The 22683-nt window shown below is 42.1% G+C and overlaps 1 protein-coding gene and 1 long non-coding RNA gene across 3 annotated transcripts; both read left to right on the top strand.

Moving 5' to 3' along the window:
• Nucleotides 1-4759: 4759 nt before the first annotated feature.
• Nucleotides 4760-7982, top strand: LOC115127825 (centromere-associated protein E-like; the record flags this gene model as incomplete). Its single annotated transcript, XM_065003303.1, has 4 exons — nt 4760-4890; nt 5064-5264; nt 5399-5500; nt 7102-7982. Coding segments are annotated over exons 2-4 (1062 nt in total), but the record flags the coding sequence as incomplete, so codon positions are not given.
• Nucleotides 7983-7989: 7 nt separating this feature from the next.
• LOC135561764 (uncharacterized) lies at nt 7990-18748 on the top strand. Of its 2 annotated transcripts, XR_010459640.1 has the most exons (4): nt 7990-8018; nt 12328-12452; nt 12658-12782; nt 17855-18748. It is a non-coding gene; the product is annotated as an uncharacterized LOC135561764 (long non-coding RNA). The 2 variants fall into 2 exon arrangements; XR_010459639.1 differs by lacking the exon at nt 7990-8018 and having other exon boundaries at nt 10252-12452.
• Nucleotides 18749-22683: the final 3935 nt, after the last annotated feature.

Genomic DNA, 22683 nt, shown 5'->3' with positions numbered 1-22683 from the left:
GTCCACCAGAGCTGTTGCCAGAGATTTTAATGTTAATTTCTCTACCATAAGCTGCCTCCAAAGTTGTTTTAGAGAAGTTGTCAGTATATCCAACTGGCCTCACAACCGCAGACCACGTGTAACCATGCCAGCCCAGGATCTCCACATCTGGCTTCTTCACCTGCGGGATTGTCTGAGACCAGCCACCCGGACAGCTGATGAAAGTGTGGGTTTGCACAACCTGTCAGAAACCATCTCAGGGAAGCTCATCTGCGTCCTTGTTGTCCTCACCAGGGTCTTGACCTGACTGCAGTTTGGTGTCGTAACCAACTTCAGTGGGCAAATGCTCACCTTTGATGGCCACTGGAAAAGTGTGCTCTTCACAGCAAATGGTGGTCATACCAGATACTGATCCACACCCCTACTTTTTTTTAAAGGTACCTGTGACCAACAGATGCATATCTGTATTCCAGTCATGTGGAATCCATATATTAGGGCCTAATGAATTTATCATTTTAAAAGGCTAATTGATCATTAGAAAACCCTTTTGCAATTATGCTAGCACAGCTGGAAACAGTTGTTCTGATTAAAGAAGCAATACAACTGTCCTTCTTTAGGATAGTTGAGTTTCTGGAGCATCAGCATTTGTGGGTTTGATTAAGAGCTCAAAATGGCCAGAAACAAAGGCTTTCTTCTGAAACTCGTCAGTCTATTCTTGTTCTGAGAAATGAAGGCTATTCCATGTGAGAAATTTCCAAGAACCTAAATATCTTGTACAACGCTGTGTACTACTCCCTTCACAGAACAGCGCAAACTGGCTCTAACCAGAATAGAAAGAGGAGTGGGAGGCCCCGGTGCACAACTGAGCAAAAGGACATGTACATTAGTGTCTAGTTTGAGAGACAGACTCCTCACAAGTCCTCACCTGGCAGATACATTAAATAGTACCTACAAACCACCAGTCTCAACGTCAACAGTGAAGAGGCGACTCCGGGATGCTGGCCTTCTAGGCACATTCACAACTTTTAATCTTCCCATTTTGATTGGTTTATTTTGCCTGAAAACGTTTAAGCGTACATATAGAAAAAAAACTGCATCTCTGCCCAGCCTGGCAAGAGTGGCCAAAGGGTGTTTATCATCCCCAGTGGCTCTGCAAGTGTGGAGAGGATGTTCTCCACTGCTGGTCTGCTCTCCAGCATGAGACTGAAGACACAGACTTGCCAAACCTGTGTTTCTGAAAATGAATTGAAAGATACTGAGCATAAATCATTTGTATTTAATTCTACGTAATTCTAATTTGAATTCACAGCCTATATGTGCAATTTATAGACTACAATGATTTGATACAACGAAATGTTGTTTAAATGCTTAGCGCTTAATGTTCCTAGCAGCCTAGTATGTCACACTAGCAGATGCGTCACATTGTATTTCTTTGAAGGTTATAGCCTTGAAATAATCACGCCAAGGTTCTTAGCGCTCTAGGCTCCCCGAGATCATGGTCCTTCCCGGGAGGAAGAGCAGTTCCGTCTTGCCGAGGTTCAGCTTGAGGTGGTGATCCGTCATGGATATTCTGCCAGACATGCAGAGATGCGATGCCACCTGGTCATCAGAAGGGGAAAGGAGAAGATTAATTGTGTGTCTCTGCATAGCAATGATAGGAGAGACCATGTGAGGTTATGACAGAGCCAAGTGACTTGTAGAGAATAGTTTACACCATGGTGAGAGCTGTTTTTAAATGCTTAGCTCTTAATGTTCATAGTATCCTATTTTGTATTTCTTTGAATTATAGCCTTGAAATAATATAGTGACCTATTTAGCTGTTTTATACTACATGTATCCTATTTAGAGTGTTTATATGCTGTTTTATACTACATGTATCCTATTTGAAATGGTGAGCGCTTCTTACATTCACTTCTATTTAAATCATATGGTTTGGTTTCAATACTTCAAAAACAAAATGTTAGGTCACAGGTCACAGGTTAAATTGTGATTTTAATGAACGGAGCAAACTAAACTGAGTGTTGGTTGAACTCATATTGAAACTCAAATACCCAGATAATGGTAAGAAAGAAAAGTTAGCTAACTAGATCAGTCTGAATACAAACTAACTAGATCAGTCTGAATACAATCTAACTAGATCAGTCTGAATACAATCTAACTAGATCAGTCTGAATACAATCTAACTAGATCAGTCTGAATACAATCTAACTAGATCAGTCTGAATAAAAACTATCCAACTAGATCAGTCTGAATACAAACTAACTAGATCAGTCTGAATACAATCTAACTAGATCAGTCTGAATAAAAACTATCCAACTAGATCAGTCTGAATACAAACTAACTAGATCAGTCTGAATACAATCTAACTAGATCAGTCTGAATAAAAACTATCCAACTAGATCAGTCTGAATACAATCTAACTAGATCAGTCTGAATAAAAACTATCCAACTAGATCAGTCTGAATACCAACTACTGAGAAGTGTGTAAAACAGGAATAGATGTCTTAAATTGGGATGGGGCCCTTAGTATGGAAGGGAGGTAGGGAGGGCAGATGGAGGGAGGAAATGAGAGAGGCACATGTAGGAGGCCTATTTCGGGAGTGAAGAGGTCATTAGGGGACGTTGGAAGAGAGCAGGAGTGCATCACCTTAAGGCTTTCTGACTCAGCTAAAAATGCACACACACACACACACACACACAGTCTTAGAAACATTGAGTCCAGCATTCATCTTGGTTTAGCCAGGCTTAGGGTTGCAAAGTCCGCTAACTTTACAAAAATTCCTTGGTTTTGAAGAAATCCTGGCTGGTACGAGTGAGTAATGGAGGAAATCTGTTATAAATTTGGTGAATTCTGGCAAATTTAGCAGAATTTCATAACCCTAGACCAGGTTAGCAGCATGTCTAGATAACCCTATCTGGCTAACACATTTGAATGACCAATGGAAAATAACGAATATCGCTTGTGTTGCGACTTTGTATTTTTTAAGAAAAATAAAAAAGTGCCAAATGTTTTGCAGTATTGCTTTAATGCCTTTTTGCAAACAGAACACATGTTTTGGAATATTTTTTATTCTGTACAGGCTTCCTTCTTTTCACTCTGTCAATTAGGTTAGTATTGTGGAGTAACTACAATGTTGTTGATCCATCCTCGGTATTCTCCTATCACAGGAATTAAACTCTGTAACTGTTTTAAAGTCACCATTGGCCTCATGGTGAAATCCCTGAGTGGTTTCCTTCATCTCCGGCTGGGTTTATTGATACACCATCCAAAGTGCAATTAATAACCATGTTCAAAAGGATATTAAATGTCTGCTTATATATTTTTTAACCCATTTACCAATACGTGCCCTTCTTTGGGAGGCATTGGAAAACATCCATGGTCTTTGTGGTTGAATCTGTGTTTGAAATTCACTGCACGGCTGAGGGTCCTTACATATAATTGTATGTGTGGGGTACAGAGATGAGGTACTTATAGACAAATCTGGTTAAAACACAACAAAAAAGTGGAACAAGTCAAGGGGTGTGATAACTTTCTGAAGGCACTGTAGTTTCACGTGCCAATGCAACCTAGCATGCTAGTAGATACCATAGACTTGCAGTCATTGCGCTAACACTAGTTAGCAATTGCGATAAAGCTATTAAGCAACTTCCTATAAACTTCATGCAGAGACATAAACATGGTGTCCAGTCCATCTGACTCTGGAGAAGGAGATAAAGGGCTTCATTGCCATAATCCTGAAGCATCTAATAATTCATATTCTCATTGGAGTTGCTGTTATTTGTAGCTGTAGGACGAGAAAACACATCCAGCTTTAATTAGCCTAGCTAGCTAGCTTCTCCGGGTTTGATTCAGTCAAGACAGGTACTACCTAATCATATTGGATGATAAATAACCTAGCTATGGCAGCTATTAGTCTGCTATAGCGCGAGTCGGCTTTGTCGGTTGCTGTCTCTCGCCTCTCCTTCCCTCCTCCCCACTGGCGGACTTAGCCTTAGGTAGAAGAGGGAATTATCTCAGGCCTCATTTCATCAAGGGGCCTCATGACCTGGGCAGAATTCAAAACAAATAATATTAGTCATATTTAAAAAATATATATAATTTATTCGCTAGCCACTCAAGATAGTTTCAGCCAGTTGCGAATTGAAGGACTGGTTGATTATTTGTTCTCAACTGCACCTGCGTTTGCAGACGTCAAAAACTTGAGGTTAGCATGATTCAGCTTAACCAGTACAAAGGAACCAATGGGATGGTCCCAAAGGTGCTAAATCTGCCCAACTAGCAACACATGCTCCTATTGGGTAAAACGTTCATATTTAAAGCCTAAATTCCATATCTCTCAACCAGTTGTCCTGTATGTATTTTGATCGCCCCAGAGCTTCTAACACATGACATACGAATCAGACAATGCATAAAATATGACATAATCATAACAGATGAAATGATGAAAATAAATCTTATTACGGTCTATATTGGTTCGTTGTTAAGACAAGCATAACACAATGTAGTGACTGAGCATTGTTAAGTGTCCTTATGTTTTTTTAACAGTCCAAATGACCCCACATTTCTGTGTAGCATTCTGTAACTTGAACTTTCAGTTGACTGTGAACTTTAGTTACACATACTGCCTGTTTCCAACCACTCACACACTTTCTGGATAAGCCCAAGTTAACCACATGATACCTTGTATCTGAACCTATTGTCCAGTGGTGTATTAGTTCATAATTGTTTGGCCAAATAAGGTAAAGGATGTGCTGACGTTGACACAAAATGTGCAGTGGTTTGGACAAAAAAAAACACACAACTCCAATCTTACATTTCGTGCTCACTGAGTACATCTGGTTACGTTGGACATATTTACACACCAATGTAATATATTTGGACGCATTTCTTTTCAACTCTCAAAGACCGTGGTAAGATTTTCTTCCTCATTTCACCTGATTAATACATGCTACTGTTATGCACTGTCTGGGGGGGGGGGTTAGATATATACAACTTTATGTTTCAAATATTAATATTTGACCTAAGCAGAGTAATCACTAATTGAGTATGTACGTTTGGGACTATCCCATTGTTTCCTCTGTAGTAAATCAACTACGTCAAGCTCACCTCCAGTACTTCAAGTAACGATACATAAGGCACAGATACACATTTTGAGTGTAAAAATGTAAGAGACAATCTATACAAACACAGGTGGAGAATCCAACAATGCAGACCATGGATATTGACAAAGACACATATGCCAACAAGCCCAGAAAAAAGGATTACATCGGTGTTACATTTTCAGGTACCAATGCAAGTACACACACAAACACACACACCACTTTCTCAGACGAGTACCTATTAGTCCCCTCACAATTCTGGATGATATAAAAAAAATGTAACATTACCCGAGAGAGTTTATAATACCTTGAGCTTCAGCTAACTTTCAGTGGTGGAAGAGACCATCCGGAGTTGCTGCAGTGTGTCTGGGGCTGCTGTGTGTTCTCCTATTGGCTGGGATCATAGGCCTGTCTGTCTACTGTAAGTTTATACGTTTATTATGTTTTCACTAATAAACTCAGTAAAAAAAGAAACGTCCCTTTTTCAGGACCCTGTCTTTCAAAGAAAATTAGTAAAAATCCAAATGACTTCACAAATCTTCATTGTAAAGTGTTTAAACACTGTTCCCCATGCTTGTTCAATGAACCATAAACAATTAATGGAACGGTTGTTAAGACACAAACAGCTTACAGACGGTAGGCAATTAAGGTCACATTTATGAAAACTTAGGACACTAAAGAGGCCTTTCTACTGACTCTGAAAAACACCAGAAAGATGCCCAGGGTCCCTGCTCATCTGCGTGAACGTGCCTCAGGCATGCAGCAAGGAGGCATGAGGACTGCAGATGTGGCCAGGGCAATAAATTGCTATGTCTATACTGTGAGACACCTAAGACAGAGCTACAGGGAGACAGGATGGACAGCTGATTGTCCTCGCAGTGGCCGATCACGTGTAACAACACCTGCACAGGATCGGTACATCCGAACATTACACATGCGGGACAGGTACAGGATGGCAACAACAACTGCCCGAGTTGCACCAGGAATGCACAATCCCTCCATCAGTGCTCAGACTGTCCCCGCAATAGGCTGAGAGAGGCTGGACTGAGGGCTTGTAGGCCTGTTGTAATGCAGGTCCTCACCAGACATCACCGTCAACAACGTTGCTTATGGTCACGAACCCACCGTCGCTGGATCAGACAGGACTGGCAAAAAGTCCTCTTCACTGACGAGTTGCGGTTTTGTCTCACCAGGTGTGATGGTCGGATTGGCGTTTATCGTTGAAGGAATGAGCGTTACACCGAGGCCTGTACTCTGGAGAAGGATAGATTTGGAGGTGGAGAGTTCGTCATGATCTGGGGCGGTGTGTCACAGCATCATCGGACTGAGCTTGTTGTCATTGCAGGCAATCTCAACACTGTGCGTTACAGGGAAGACATCCTCCTCCCTCATGTGGTACCCTTCCTGCAGGCTCATCCTGACATGACCCTCCAGCATGACAATGACACCAGCCATACTGCTCGTTCTGTGCGTGATTTCCTGCAAGACAGGAATGTCAGTGTTCTGCCATGGCCAGTGAAGAGCCCGGATCGCAATCCCATTGAGCAAATCTGGGACCTGTTGGATCGGAGGGTGAGGGCTATCTGGAAAATCTGGTGCAGTCCATGAGGAGATGCACTGCAGTACTTAATGCAGCTGGTGGCCACACCAGATACAGACTGTTAATTTTGACCCCCCTTTGTTCAGGGACACATTATTAAATTTCTGTTTATCACATGTCTGTGGAACTTGTTCAGTTTATGTCTCAGTTGTTGAATATTTTTATTTTCATACAAATATTTACAGATATTTTAAGTTTGCTGAAAATAAACGCAGTTGACAGTGAGAGGACGTTTCTTTTTTTGCTGAGTATACATTCTTCATCATCAGTAGTTTAATACTTAGATGTTCAAAGGACCACAACGGGGAAATTACTGTGTTAACCTCAGTGATGTAAGCACATGTGTATACTATATCCACTTGTGTGGCTGAATTTTGTTTTATAATATTGTAAAAAAAATCTATATGTTTTTATTTCGACAGATACCCGAGTCATTGGTCATTACTACTCTGCAGAGAGATTCCAGACGTCCAGTTTGAACAACCTGACTAAAGAGAGAGACCAGCTAAAGACCAGTTACACCACCCCAACTAAAGAGAGAAACCAGTTAAAGACCAGTTACAACACCCTGACTAAAGAGAGAAACCAGTTACAGACCAGTTACAACACACTGACTAAACAGAGAGACCAGCTACAGATCAGTTACAACACCCTGACTAAAGAGAGAGACCAGCTACAGAGCAGATACAACAACCTGACTAAAGAGAGAGACCCGCTACAGAACAGTTACAACACCCTGACTAAAGAGAGAGACCAGTTACAGACTAGATACAACACCCTGACTAAAGAGAGAGACCAGTTACAGACCAGTTACCACACCCTGACTAAAGAGAGAGACCAGTTACAGACCAGTAGTAACAACCTGACTAAAGAGACAGACCAGCTACAGACCAGATACAACACCCTGACTAAAGAGAAAAACCAGTTACAGACAAGTTCTAACACCCTGACTAAAGAGAAAGACCTGCTACAGACCAGTTATAACACCCTGACTAAAGAGAGAGACCAGTTACAGACCAGATACAACACCCTGACTAAAGAGAGAGACCAGTTACAGACCAGATACAACACCCTGACTAAAGAGAGAGACCAGTTACAGACCAGTAGTAACACCCTGACTAAAGAGAGAGACCAGTTACAGACCAGTAGTAACACCCTGACTAAAGAGAAAGACCAGCTACAGACAAGTTACAACACCCTGACTAAAGAGAGAGACCAGTTACAGACCAGTTACAACACCCTGACTAAAGAGAGAGACCAGTTACAGACCAGTTACAACACCCTGACTAAAGAGAAAGACCACCCTGAAGGAAGGAAGAGCTAAACAAACAGAGCTGTGGTAAGAAATTGGAATATGACTTGACTGTTTTGTGGTACTCCAGATCTGCTAGATTAGGTATTCCCAAACTGGGGAACGCGCAATGCCGTCGGAGGTACGCCAAATAAAAATGTGATTCACATTTTTTTTTTTATGATTCACATTTTCAAACAGTACATTTACAGTTGAAGTCAGAAGTTTACGTGCACTTATGTTCGAGTCATTAAAACTCCACAAATGTCTTGTTAACAAACTGTAGTTTTGGCAAGTCGGTTAGGACATCTACTTTGTGCATGACACAAGTAATTTTTCCAACAATTGTTTACAGACAGATTAGTTCACCTATAATTCACCGTGTCACAATTCCAGTGGGCCAGAAGTTTACATACACTAAGTTGACTGTGCCTTTAAACAGTTTGGAAAATTCCAGAAAATGATTGACATCATTTGAGTCAATTGGAGGTGTACCTGTGGATGTATTTCAAGGCCTACCTTCAAACTCAGTGCCTCTTTGCTTGACATCATGGGAAAATCAAAAGAAATCAGCCAAGACCTCAGAAAAAAATTGTAATTTTCAAACAACTGAAGGTACCATGTTCATGCAAGCCATGATGATGAGTTTCTCACACGACTGGCCTATCTGGGTGATGTTTTTCTCGCCTGAATGATCTAAATCTAGAATTACAGGAACTCTCCGCAACTATATTTAATGTGCGGGACAAAATTGAGGCTATGATTAAAAAGCTGGGGCTATTTTCTGTCTGCATTAACAAGGAAAACACACAGGTCTTTCCATCATTGTATGATTTTTTTGTGTGCAAATGAACTAAAGCTTATGGACAATGTCAAATGTGATATAGCGACGCACCTGAGTGAGCTGGGTGTGCAATTACGGAGGTACTTTCCCGAAAAGGACGACACAAACAACTGAATTCGTTATCCCTTTCATGCCCTGCTTCCAGTCCACTTACCGATATCTGAACAAGAGAGCCTCATTGAAATTGCAACAAGCAGTTCTGTGAAAATAGAATTGAATTAAAAGCCACTGCCAGATGTTTTGGATAGGGCTGCGCTCAGAGTATCCTGCCTTGGCAAACAGTGCTGTTAAGACAGGAATGCCCTTTGCAACCATGTACCTATGTGAGTGTGGATTCTTGGCCCTCACTAGCATGAAAACTAAATACAGACTGTGTGTGGAAAAGTATTTAAGACTGAGACTCTCTCTAATACAACCCAACATTGCAGAGTTAAGTGCATCCTTTCAAGCACACCCTTCTCATTAACCTGTGGTGAGTTATTCACCATTTTTGATGAACAAATAAGGTTTTATATGTAAGATGGTTAAATAAAGAGCAAAACTATTGATTATTATTATTATATTATTATTTGTGCCCTGGTCCTGTAAGAGCTCTTTGTCACTTCCCACGAGCCGGGTTGTGATAAAAACTCACACTCATTCTTATGTTTAATAAATGTATCGTATAGTGTGTGTGTGGCAGGCTTACAATGATGGTCAAATACAACATTTGAGAGTGTGCTGACCTTGGTGCTAGAGGGGGTACAGCTGGAGGTTGAATGTTTGAAGGGGTACGGGGACTATACAAGGTTTGGGAACCACTGTGCTAGATCAATTGACTGTACGCCAGATCTGCTAGATCCATAGACATTAAGACCAGTACATAGTGATAACGCTGACGTCGTCCACTTATTTCTTATGGATAAGTTCCGATGGCGAATGAATCCGGAAGTATTTTAATTTGAAGCGTGCCATATTGCTGAATGGGACTGAATGTTACCCAGAAAATCGCTAAGGATCATGTTGAAAGCAGCCGTCACTAGCAAAGCATCATGGTCGATGTAGTCCTTTTCATCCTGCCTGAGAGCATGTGCATGAGGGCGTGAGCCTCCTCTAAGCCTGCCGGCCCGTGATTGGTCTGTGTCAGGCGTGGTCCTGTGTGACGACAATATAGTGATCAGAATTTATCACTATTTAATTAAATATCCCGATTTGTAGAGAATTTTATCAAACTTGATCTTAGTAAACAAATTGTTGATCCCAAAACAGTATCTTTAAAAATGGGTCCGTTCTAGCGATCGTAATGGATTTAGGCTTTTTTGGGCACCGCTAGTTTGCTATGCAGTGGGTGACCAACAGAGCACTTGACTTCATGCTCCAAACCGGAACACTGCGGGCCTGGCTTGATCCAAATAGTAGCCTAATTGTTTTCTAAAAATATATATATATTTTAGGTGCGCTTGATTTACTGTATTTTTACAGATCGGGGTTGGACGGATTACAATACAAGTAATTTAATGTAATCCATTGGATTACCTCGAAATAAGTGTTATTTTATTTTTAACATATGCTGTTCCCATCCAACACGATGGATTTTTAACCTAAACGGACATGTAACGGATACAAGATAAATCTGATCATCTCATTAGTTATGATTAGATGATCAATTGTGCGATACTCTGCTTGTTGACAAGAGTTTCTTAAACTATGGGTCGGGACCGAAAGTGGGCCCTGAGCATGTGGGAGGTGGGTTGCAAGTTATGAGTACAGCTACACACTGTTTCTTCATAATTTGGGTCATTGGAGTACAATTTAGGTCACGGGAGTAAGGCCAATTTCTAATTTGGATCTTGAGCTGAAAAAGTTAAAGAACCCTTGATGTAGATTATTCAAAGAGTTGGCAAAAACAAGTAGATCTGTCAGCAAAGACAGATTTTTGCGTACTTACAAGGCTCTGGTCACTTATCAGTTGATACCAGGCTTCTGAGAAGGAAGCTGTCTGTGGACGCTTATCAGTTGATACCAGGCAGCTGAGTAGGCATTTGGTTTGGCATGTGTGTCTTCCCAGTGTTTGGAAAGTAAACAGGATGGAGCTGTGTTGATTAATTAAAAATGACCTTTTGATGTGATGGTTCATTTCTCAGTAAGTAGGGGTCAGACTTTTTTTGTTAAAAATAAAAGTTTTGTGGAAAGCAACCAAGGAAAGCAACCAAGGAAAGCAACCAAGGAAAGCAACCAAGGAAAGCAACCAAGGAAAGCAACCAAGGAAAGCAACCAATGAAAGCAACCAATGAAAGCAACCAATGAAAGCATATTTTTGGAGTTTGGGATATTTCAAATAGACTAGAGCAGATCAGTTCATGTTCAGTAAGGGGTATATTTAATCAGATCCGGTTTAGCCGACATCCACATAGCAGTTGTTTTGATGGTGTCAGAGGTGGAACTGCGTTAGAGCTGTCAAATCCACAAGCAGCTCCTGGCATTGTACACTGAGTGTACTAAATATTAGGAACACCTCCTTATTGACTTGCATCCCCTTTAACCCAGAGAACAGCCTCAATTCCTCGGGGCATGGACTCTACAAGGTGTCAAAAGCATTCCACATGGATGCTGGCCCATGCTGACTACAATGCACAGTTGTGTCAAGTTGGCTGGATGTCCTTTGGGTGGTGGACCATTCTTGATACACACAGGAAACTGTTGAGTGCGAAAAACCCAGCAGCTTTGCGGTTCTTGACACACTCAAAACGGTGCGCCTGGCACCTACTACCATACCCTGTGCAAAGGCACTTAAATCTTTTGTCTTGCCCATTCACCCTCTGAATGGCACACATACACAATCCATGTCTCAAGCCTTAAACATCTTTAACCTGTCTCCTCCCCTTCATCCACACGGATTGATGTAGATTTAACAGGTGACATCAATAAGAGATCATAGCTTTCACCTGGATTCACTTGGTCAGTCTATGTCATGGAAAGAGCAAGTGCTCCTAATGTTTTGTACACTCAGTGTGCCTAATGCAGACATTGCCATTGGCTACACAGATTTGCATTAAGAGATACCATGCAGCCTTGTTTACACTTTCGAACCCAAGAATGATTAGGATGATAGGATCCACATGATTTATTTGAATGATTTTTCCATTTGAGCGTCATTTCTATATAGTCTAGACTTTCTCGTTCTGAACTTATAACACAAGTGTGTGGCTTCGTGACATTGATGGCAAGAGCAGCCACTCACGGATCTAACACAGTTCCAACACCACCATCCGCTATGCAGCTGTCTGCTGTCGCCTTAACACTTGATCTGATTGAATCTAGGTCAAAACATTTTGGGGAACTGAAAGGACAATCTTCCATTCCCACTGAAAGTCACCAAGGACGCTGTTGTTTCTAAACCACCATGCCATTTGGGTCCTGGTGGAAAGTAGTGCACTACGTAGGGAATAAGGTGCTATTTTGTCCCTGATGTAGACAAATGTGATCGCTATCATGGGTTTGTCATGAAATAACCTCTACGCTCCTGTCCCCAAGGATGGAAGAAGTTTAAGTCCAGTTTGTATTACCTCTCTACTGAGAAGAAATCCTGGACAGAGAGCAGGCAGGACTGTCTGGGACGAGGAGCACACCTGGTGATCATTAACAGCAAAGAGGAACAGGTGAGAGGGAGTTAGTCAATTATATTTTTTGATAGTTTCAACATTTTGTTTCTATTTCAACTCCTGTTTGTTTTCCACTTTATCATGTCGCTGTCTTTAACCAATGTTTGCAAGCCCCCCCCCTCCACAATAAAACGTGAATAATCCTGACAGAAAAGCATGTTTGTATGTGATTCAAGACCTTTTCTTTGTGACAAAACAATAGGAATTTATCCATGAATGGAGTGGATGCCTGGAAATCTATCTTGGTTTCCATGACACCAATACAGAGGGGGTTTGGGAGTGGATTAACGATGGCGCATTAGACCAATCATCAGCTCCTGTCACTACGTGAGTGGATCTGTTCTGGATGATATTTTACAGTCTAATTCCTAACAAATTCCTTTTTACCGTCTGATTATCTGTGTTGGTATTGGATGACTTTTTACTGTCTGTTTCTATGTGCTTCTATAGTTAGGGCCATCTACTTTAAGTGCTGCCTGTCTTCCCAGTAGCCTACTTGGTGCGTGAACTGCTGACTGCTCATAACTTCCAGATGATTGTTGACACATCAACCAGGATTAAGGGGCAGGGCAATTTGGGACTGTTGTTGTTTTGGTAATCAGTGGCTGTATTGGAGGGGAAGTGGTTTCTCCTCTCCTAGGCAATCAGAAATGAGCACCGGGAGGTGTGTTCTTCACCTTTGAAAGGCAATTAACATTTAGTGTTAGTACTTCAGTCTCCCCTGTTTCCTCAGCGGCAGCTGTCATGTCAGTGGTGGTCTTGTTGCCAAAACTAAGATGGTCGTCGAAACAAAGGCGGTTCTGCCGAGTTGTTCTGCAGAGTTGTTCAAGGAAGGTTCCACACCACTCTCTCACTTGAGTGTCTTACCCAGCTCCTTTCTGATGATCTCATTTTGCTCTTTTGTAGATTTGGCCACGATTAGTGTGTTCTATACCTGTTCGCTCCTCTCCCTGTAGGCTTTACAGACACTCCCCACCCTTCCACTACAGCCCTTCTAATGTAGTGTACCCTACACGCACAACCCATGTGGAATTCCTGGTTTTCCGATCTGCGGTCAAGTACGCAGAGTTCATCTCAGCCTATGCTGCTTTTCAGTCCCTTGACCTTTTGGCCCTGACAGAGACAAGGATCACCCCAGAGAACACTAATACTCCAGCTGCTCTCTCTTCATCTGACTACGTTTTCTCTCATAGTTCGAGAGCATCTGGTCATCGTGGTGATGGCACAGGACTACTTAGTTCTCCTAAGTGGAGATGTTCTCTTGTCTCCCTCTCTCACCTGTCCATCTCCTCATTTCAATTTCATGTTGTCACTGTCAATTGTCCACTTGAGTTTAACATTGTTGTTATCTATCGCCCACCAGGTGCCCTTAGAGAGTTACTCAATGAGCTTGACACTTTAAAGCTAATTCACTGACAATGGGTCACCGCTCTTCGTATTTGGTGATTTACACCTCCTGATGTTGGCCTTTGATTAATTTCTTTCCTTCATTTCCGATTAATTTTCCCTCCTTGCCTCTTTTGACCTCACCTTTCCCCAGTCCCCTCCCACTCACAAGGCAGGCAATACGCTTGACCTCATCTTTACTAGAGGCTGTTCGCCTCCTAATCTCACTGCAACCCTCCAGGTCTCTGTTCGCCTCCTAATCTCACTGCAACCCTCCAGGTCTCTGTTCTCCTCCTAATCTCACTGCAACCCTCCAGGTCTCTGTTCTCCTAATAATCTCACTGCAACCCCCTCCAGGTCTCTGTTCTCCTCATAATCTCACTGCAACCCTCCAGGTCTCTGTTCACCTCCTAATCTCACTGCAACCCTCCAGGTCTCTGTTATCCTCCTAATCTCACTGCAACCCTCCAGGTCTCTGTTCTCCTACTAATCTCACTGCAACCCTCCAGGTCTCTGTTCACCTCCTAATCTCACTGCAACCCTCCAGGTCTCTGTTCGCCTCCTAATCTCACTGCAACCCTCCAGGTCTCTGTTCGCTTCCAATTCTCACTGCAACCCTCCAGGTCTCTGTTCACCTCCTAATCTCACTGCAACCCTCCAGGTCTCTGTTCTCCTCCTAATCTCACTGCAACCCTCCAGGTCTCTGTTCGCTTCCTAATCTCACTGCAACCCTCCAGGTCTCTGTTCACCTCCTAATCTCACTGCAACCCTCCAGGTCTCTGTTCTCCTCCTAATCTCACTGCAACCCTCCAGGTCTCTGTTCACCTCCTAATCTCACTGCAACCCTCCAGGTCTCTGTTCTCCTCCTAATCTCACTGCAACCCTCCAGGTCTCTGTTCTCCTACTAATCTCACTGCAACCCTCCAGGTCTCTGTTCACCTCCTAATCTCACTGCAACCCTCCAGGTCTCTGTTCGCCTCCTAATCTCACTGCAACCCTCCAGGTCTCTGTTCACTTCCTAATCTCACTGCAACCCTCCAGGTCTCTGTTCACCTCCTAATCTCACTGCAACCCTCCAGGTCTCTGTTCTCCTCCTAATCTCACTGCAACCCTCCAGGTCTCTGTTCGCTTCCTAATCTCACTGCAACCCTCCAGGTCTCTGTTCTCCTCCTAATCTCACTGCAACCCTCCAGGTCTCTGTTCACCTCCTAATCTCACTGCAACCCTCCAGGTCTCTGTTCTCCTACTAATCTCACTGTAACCCTCCAGGTCTCTGTTCACCTCCTAATCTCACTGCAACCCTCCAGGTCTCTGTTCTCCTACTAATCTCAGTGAAACCCCCTCCAGGTCTCTGTTCGCCTCCTAATCTCACTGCAACCCTCCAGGTCTCTGTTCTCCTACTAATCTCACTGCAACCCTCCAGGTCTCTGTTCGCTTCCTAATCTCACTGCAACCCTCCAGGTCTCTGTTCACCTCCTAATCTCACTGCAACCCTCCAGGTCTCTGTTCACCTCTAATCTCACTGCAACCCTCCAGGTCTCTGTTCACCTCCTAATCTCACTGCAACCCTCCAGGTCTCTGTTCACCTCCTAATCTCACTGCAACCCTCCAGGTCTCTGTTCTCCTCATAATCTCACTGCAACCCTCCAGGTCTCTGTTCACCTCCTAATCTCACTGCAACCCTCCAGGTCTCTGTTCTCCTCATAATCTCACTGCAACCCTCCAGGTCTCTGTTCACCTCCTAATCTCACTGCAACCCTCCAGGTCTCTGTTCTCCTACTAATCTCAGTGCAACCCTCCAGGTCTCTGTTCTCCTCCTAATCTCACTGCAACCCTCCAGGTCTCTGTTCTCCTACTAATCTCACTGCAACCCTCCAGGTCTCTGTTCTCCTCCTAATCTCACTGCAACCCTCCAGGTCTCTGTTCTCCTCCTAATCTCACTGCAACCCTCCAGGTCTCTGTTCTCCTACTAATCTCATAACCTCCAGGTCTCTGTTCAAATCTCACTGCAACCTCCAGGTCTCTGTTCTCCTCCTAATCTCACTGCAACCCTCCAGGTCTCTGTTCTCCTCCTAATCTCACTGCAACCCTCCAGGTCTCTGTTCTCCTCATAATCTCACTGCAACCCTCCAGGTCTCTGTTCTCCTCATAATCTCACTGCAACCCTCAGGTCTCTGTTCGCTTCTCCTAATCTCACTGCAACCCTGCAGGTCTCTGTTCGCCTCCTAATCTCACTGCAACCCTCCAGGTCTCTGTTCTCCTCCTAATCTCACTGCAACCCTCCAGGTCTCTGTTCTCCTCCTAATCTCACTGCAACCCTCCAGGTCTCTGTTCACCTCCTAATCTCACTGCATCCCTCCAGGTCTCTGTTCTCCTACTAATCTCAGTGCAACCCCCTCCAGGTCTCTGTTCTCCTACTAATCTCAGTGCAACCCCCTCCAGGTCTCTGTTCGCCTCCTAATCTCACTGCAACCCTCCAGGTCTCTGTTCTCCTACTAATCTCAGTGCAACCCCCTCCAGGTCTCTGTTCGCCTCCTAATCTCACTGCAACCCCCTCCAGGTCTCTGTTCACAACTTTGTTTCCTTTTCTGTCTCCCTTTCCTCCAACCCTAACCACTCAGCACCTATCTAGATGGCCATGCGCCGTCACAATCTTCTCTCTCTCTCTCTCTCCCACTACTCTCTCCTCTTCTATCCTATCATCTCTCCCTTCTGCTAAATCCTTCTCCCTCCTGTCTCCCGATTCTGCCTTTTTGACCCTACTCTCCTCCCTTTCCACATCATATGACTCACACTGTCCCCTTTCCTCCCTGGCCGGCTCGGCCCTCCACTCCCCTCCTGCCCCGTGGCTGTGACTCATTTCGAGCTTACAGAACAGGGCTGTGGGCAGCTGAGTGAAAAGGGAGGAAAATGTAACTTTCCACCCGACAACCTGACCCCATCCCCTCCTCCAGACCATCTCTGGAGACCTTCTCTCTTTCCTCATCAACTCATCCCTGACCACTGGCTGCGTCCCCTCTTGACTTCAAAATGTCCCGATCCGCTCCTCTCCTCAAGAAACCAACACTCGACTCCTCTGACATCAAAAACTACAGACCGGTTTCCTTTTTTAAATTTTCTGTCCAAAACACTTGAGCGTGCGGTCTCTGACCAACTCTCTCCCAACCCGGGCACTCAGTTCTCCCACCTCTGGTCTCTTGGCCCTCCCACCTTTACGGAAGCCCAGTCCAATCTCTTCCCCCTGACGCTAGGACAACAATCTTCCATAAAACATCTGAAAGCCGACATCTTCAGAAAGTAGCTTAAATCATCCCACATAACCCCCCACCACCACACCACACCCACCCAGAAGCCTTTCATGAACTAACACTCACACTAGACTTTTTCCACCCTTACTAGCTCTTACCTAACCTTACTAGCTCTTACCTAACCTTACTAGCTCTTACCTTACTAGCTCTTACCTTACCTTACCAGCTCTTACCTTACTAGCTCTTACCTTACCTTACTAGCTCTGACTTTGCTGATTGATAGCTACTTTACCGAGGACAAATGTACTTACTATGACTGTGATGTGGTTGTCCCAGCTAGCTATCTGAAGATGAATTCACTAACTGTAAGTCTCTCTGGGTAAGAGCGTCTGCTAAATGACTCAAATGTAAATGTCATATGTGTTGGATGTCTTTTTACCTTCTGTTTCCCTGTGTTGTTCCAGGTGACTTTTTACCGTCTGACTATCTGTGGTGTTCCATGTGACTTTGTACCGTCTGACTATCTGTGGTGTTCCATGTGACTTTGTACCGTCTGACTATCTGTGGTGTTCCATGTGACTTTACCGTCTGACTATCTGTGGTGTTCCAGGTGACTTTGTACCGTCTGACTATCTGTGGTGTTCCATGTGACTTTACCGTCTGACTATCTGTGGTGTTCCATGTGACTTTTTACCGTCTGACTATCTGTGCTGTAGCCTGTTTGATTGCTTTTTTGACTACTTTTCACCATCTGTTTTGCTATAGGTATTGGAGGGATGGGGAACCAAACGATGCAAATCAGGGTGAAGACTGCGCTCATCTCTCAAAGATGGCATCAGACCCACTAAAGAGTTGGAACGACGTACCATGCACAATGAATAAGCACTGGATGTGTGAGAAGACAACGTCCACATTGTAATTATGTGTTTAGAGTTTTGAAACATGAGACATTTTGATGATCTGTTTTAGATGTTTGTGTTAAACTCATTCTTGTGAAAATTTGGCAAAGTGATTGGGGGAAAAAACATAGGTAAATTGACCCTTATCTGAGCATGGTGGGCTAACACACTCTGTGGTGGGCTAACACACTCTGTGGTGGGCTAACACACTCTGTGGTGGGCTAACACAGTCTGTTCTTGCACATATGACCCTGGTTCAAAACCCAGCCGGCTACATAAACAGCCTAAAATTCTCATTTGGATATCCAATGTGACTAGATTATGTTTTATTTTGTAATGAAATCCCAACATTATATTATCAGAAACTGTTATGGATTTAAGTGGACTGGCGAAGCAGCTTAAGTAATAGAAATCCTGATGTATTAGCAAAGAAACGTAACAGCTTATTATTTAACAGTACAAAGTTAGTATAAACCATGTATGCTGTATTGGTAATATAATGGCTCAGTATAGACCATGTATGCTGTCCTGGTAATATAATGGCTCAGTATAGACCATGTATGCTGTATTGGTAATATAATGGGGCACTATAGACCATGTATGCTGTACTGGTAATATAATGGCTCAGTATAGACCATGTATGCTGTAACTGGTAATATAATGGGGCACTATAGACCATGTATGCTGTACTGGTAATATAATGGCTCAGTATAGACCATGTATGCTGTATTGGTAATATAATGGGGCACTATAGACCATGTATGCTGTATTGGTAATATAATGGCTCAGGACCATGGCTGTCCTGGTAATATAACCATGTATGCTGTCCTGGTAATATAATGGGGCACTATAGACCATGTATGCTGTCCTGGTAATATAATATGTTATTATAGACCATGTATGCTGTACTGGTAATATAATGGCTCAGTATAGACCATGTATGCTGTACTGGTAATATAATGGCTCAGTATAGACCATGTATGCTGTACTGGTAATATAATGGCTCAGTATAGACCATGTATGCTGTACTGGTAATATAATGGCTCAGTATAGACCATGTATGCTGTACTGGTAATATAATGGCTCAGTATAGACCATGTATGCTGTACTGGTAATATAATGGCTCAGTATAGACCATGTATGCTGTATGGTAATATAATGGCTCAGTATAGACCATGTATGCTGTACTGGTAATATAATGGCTCAGTATAGACCATGTATGCTGTATTGGTAATATAATGGCTCAGTATAGATTTAACCAGGTATGCTGTATTAATATAATGGTAATATAAGTTCTCATTTGCAACTGCGACCTGACCAAGATAAAGCATGCTGTGTGGTAATATAATATGGTCATGTAAATTATAGACAAGTCAATATGTATGCTGTATTGGTAATATAATGTGTGCAAAATGGCTCAATACAATTTTGTATAGACCATGTATGCTGTATTGGTAATATAATGGCTCAGTATAGACCATGTATTGTCACCTATATTTAAGACCATGTATGCTGTAGGCTATATAATGTTGTAGAACAAGTTCTCATTTGTAATATAATGGCTCAGATAGAATGTATGCTGTACTGGTAATATAATGGCTCAGTATAGACCATGTTACAATGGAGTAAACAATTAACAAGTCAATAATACAGGCTCAGAAAAAACTGGAGAGTCTATATACATTGTGTGCAAAAGGCATGAGGACTGTAGGTAATATAATTACAATTTTGTATGCAGATTAACACTGGCTCATAAATGACCATGATGGTCATGGTAATAGGTAGAGGGGTCAGTATAGACCATGTATGCTGTATTGGTAATATAATGGCTCAGTATAGACCATGTATGCTGTACTGGTAATATAATGGCTCAGTATAGACCATGTATGCTGTATTGGTAATATAATGGCTCAGTATAGACCATGTATGCTGTACTGGTAATATAATGGCTCAGTATAGACCATGTATGCTGTACTGGTAATATAATGGCTCAGTATAGACCATGTATGCTGTACTGGTAATATAATGGCTCAGTATAGACCATGTATGCTGTACTGGTAATATAATGGCTCAGTATAGACCATGTATGCTGTACTGGTAATATAATGGCTCAGTATAGACCATGTATGCTGTATTGGTAATATAATGGCTCAGTATAGACCATGTATGCTGTACTGGTAATATAATGGCTCAGTATAGACCATGTATGCTGTACTGGTAATATAATGGCTCAGTATAGACCATGTATGCTGTATTGGTAATATAATGGCTCAGTATAGACCATGTATGCTGTACTGGTAATATAATGGCTCAGTATAGACCATGTATGCTGTATTGGTAATATAATGGCTCAGTATAGACCATGTATGCTGTACTGGTAATATAATGGCTCAGTATAGACCATGTATGCTGTAGACTGGTAATATAATGGCTCAGTATAGACCATGTATGCTGTATTGGTAATATAATGGCTCAGTATAGACCATGTATGCTGTACTGGTAATATAATGGCTCAGTATAGACCATGTATGCTGTACTGGTAATATAATGGCTCAGTATAGACCATGTATGCTGTACTGGTAATATAATGGCTCAGTATAGACCATGTATGCTGTACTGGTAATATAATGGCTCAGTATAGACCATGTATGCTGTACTGGTAATATAATGGCTCAGTATAGACCATGTATGCTGTACTGGTAATATAATGGCTCAGTATAGACCATGTATGCTGTACTGGTAATATAATGGCTCAGTATAGACCATGTATGCTGTACTGGTAATATAATGGCTCAGTATAGACCATGTATGCTGTATTGGTAATATAATGGCTCAGTATAGACCATGTATGCTGTACTGGTAATATAATGGCTCAGTATAGACCATGTATGCTGTACTGGTAATATAATGGCTCAGTATAGACCATGTATGCTGTACTGGTAATATAATGGCTCAGTATAGACCATGTATGCTGTACTGGTAATATAATGGCTCAGTATAGACCATGTATGCTGTAGAATATAATGGCCATGTATGCTGTACTGGTAATATAATGGCTCAGTATAGACCATGTATGCTGTACTGGTAATATAATGGCTCAGTATAGACCATGTATGCTGTATTGGTAATATAATGGCTCAGTATAGACCATGTATGCTGTATTGGTAATATAATGGCTCAGTATAGACCATGTATGCTGTACTGGTAATATAATGGCTCAGTATGGCCAGTATAGACCATGTATGCTGTACTGGTAATATAATGGCTCAGTATAGACCATGTATGCTGTACTGGTAATATAATGGCTCAGTATAGACCATGTATGCTGTACTGGTAATATTTTAGCTCAGTAGACCATGTATGCTGTACTGGTAATATAATGGCTCAGTATAGACCATGTATGCTGTACTGGTAATATAATGGCTCAGTATAGACCATGTATGCTGTATTGGTAATATAATGGCTCAGTATAGACCATGTATGCTGTACTGGTAATATAATGGCTCAGTATAGACCATGTATGCTGTACTGGTAATATAATGGCTCAGTATAGACCATGTATGCTGTACTGGTAATATAATGGCTCAGTATAGACCATGTATGCTGTACTGGTAATATAATGGCTCAGTATAGACCATGTATGCTGTACTGGTAATATAATGGCTCAGTATAGACCATGTATGCTGTACTGGTAATATAATGGCTCAGTATAGACCATGTATGCTGTATTGGTAATATAATGGCTCAGTATAGACCATGTATGCTGTATTGGTAATATAATGGCTCAGTATAGACCATGTATGCTGTACTGGTAATATAATGGCTCAGTATAGACCATGTATGCTGTACTGGTAATATAATGGCTCAGTATAGACCATGTATGCTGTACTGGTAATATAATGGCTCAGTATAGACCATGTATGCTGTACTGGTAATATAATGGCTCAGTATAGACCATGTATGCTGTATTGGTAATATAATGGCTCAGTATAGACCATGTATGCTGTACTGGTAATATAATGGCTCAGTATAGACCATGTATGCTGTACTGGTAATATAATGGCTCAGTATAGACCATGTATGCTGTATTGGTAATATAATGGCTCAGTATAGACCATGTATGCTGTACTGGTAATATAATGGCTCAGTATAGACCATGTATGCTGTACTGGTAATATAATGGCTCAGTATAGACCATGTATGCTGTACTGGTAATATAATGGCTCAGTATAGACCATGTATGCTGTACTGGTAATATAATGGCTCAGTATAGACCATGTATGCTGTACTGGTAATATAATGGCTCAGTATAGACCATGTATGCTGTACTGGTAATATAATGGCTCAGTATAGACCATGTATGCTGTACTGGTAATATAATGGCTCAGTATAGACCATGTATGCTGTATTGGTAATATAATGGCTCAGTATAGACCATGTATGCTGTATTGGTAATATAATGGCTCAGTATAGACCATGTATGCTGTATTGGTAATATAATGGCTCAGTATAGACCATGTATGCTGTATTGGTAATATAATGGCTCAGTATAGACCATGTATGCTGTACTGGTAATATAATGGCTCAGTATAGACCATGTATGCTGTACTGGTAATATAATGGCTCAGTATAGACCATGTATGCTGTACTGGTAATATAATGGCTCAGTATAGACCATGTATGCTGTACTGGTAA

This window comes from Oncorhynchus nerka, linkage group LG18 (genome assembly GCF_034236695.1).
Source record: "Oncorhynchus nerka isolate Pitt River linkage group LG18, Oner_Uvic_2.0, whole genome shotgun sequence".
Classification (NCBI taxonomy): Eukaryota; Metazoa; Chordata; class Actinopteri; order Salmoniformes; family Salmonidae; genus Oncorhynchus; species Oncorhynchus nerka.
The sequence above is the reverse complement of the archived record's forward strand: the minus strand, read 5'-3'. Positions and strand labels throughout refer to the sequence as shown.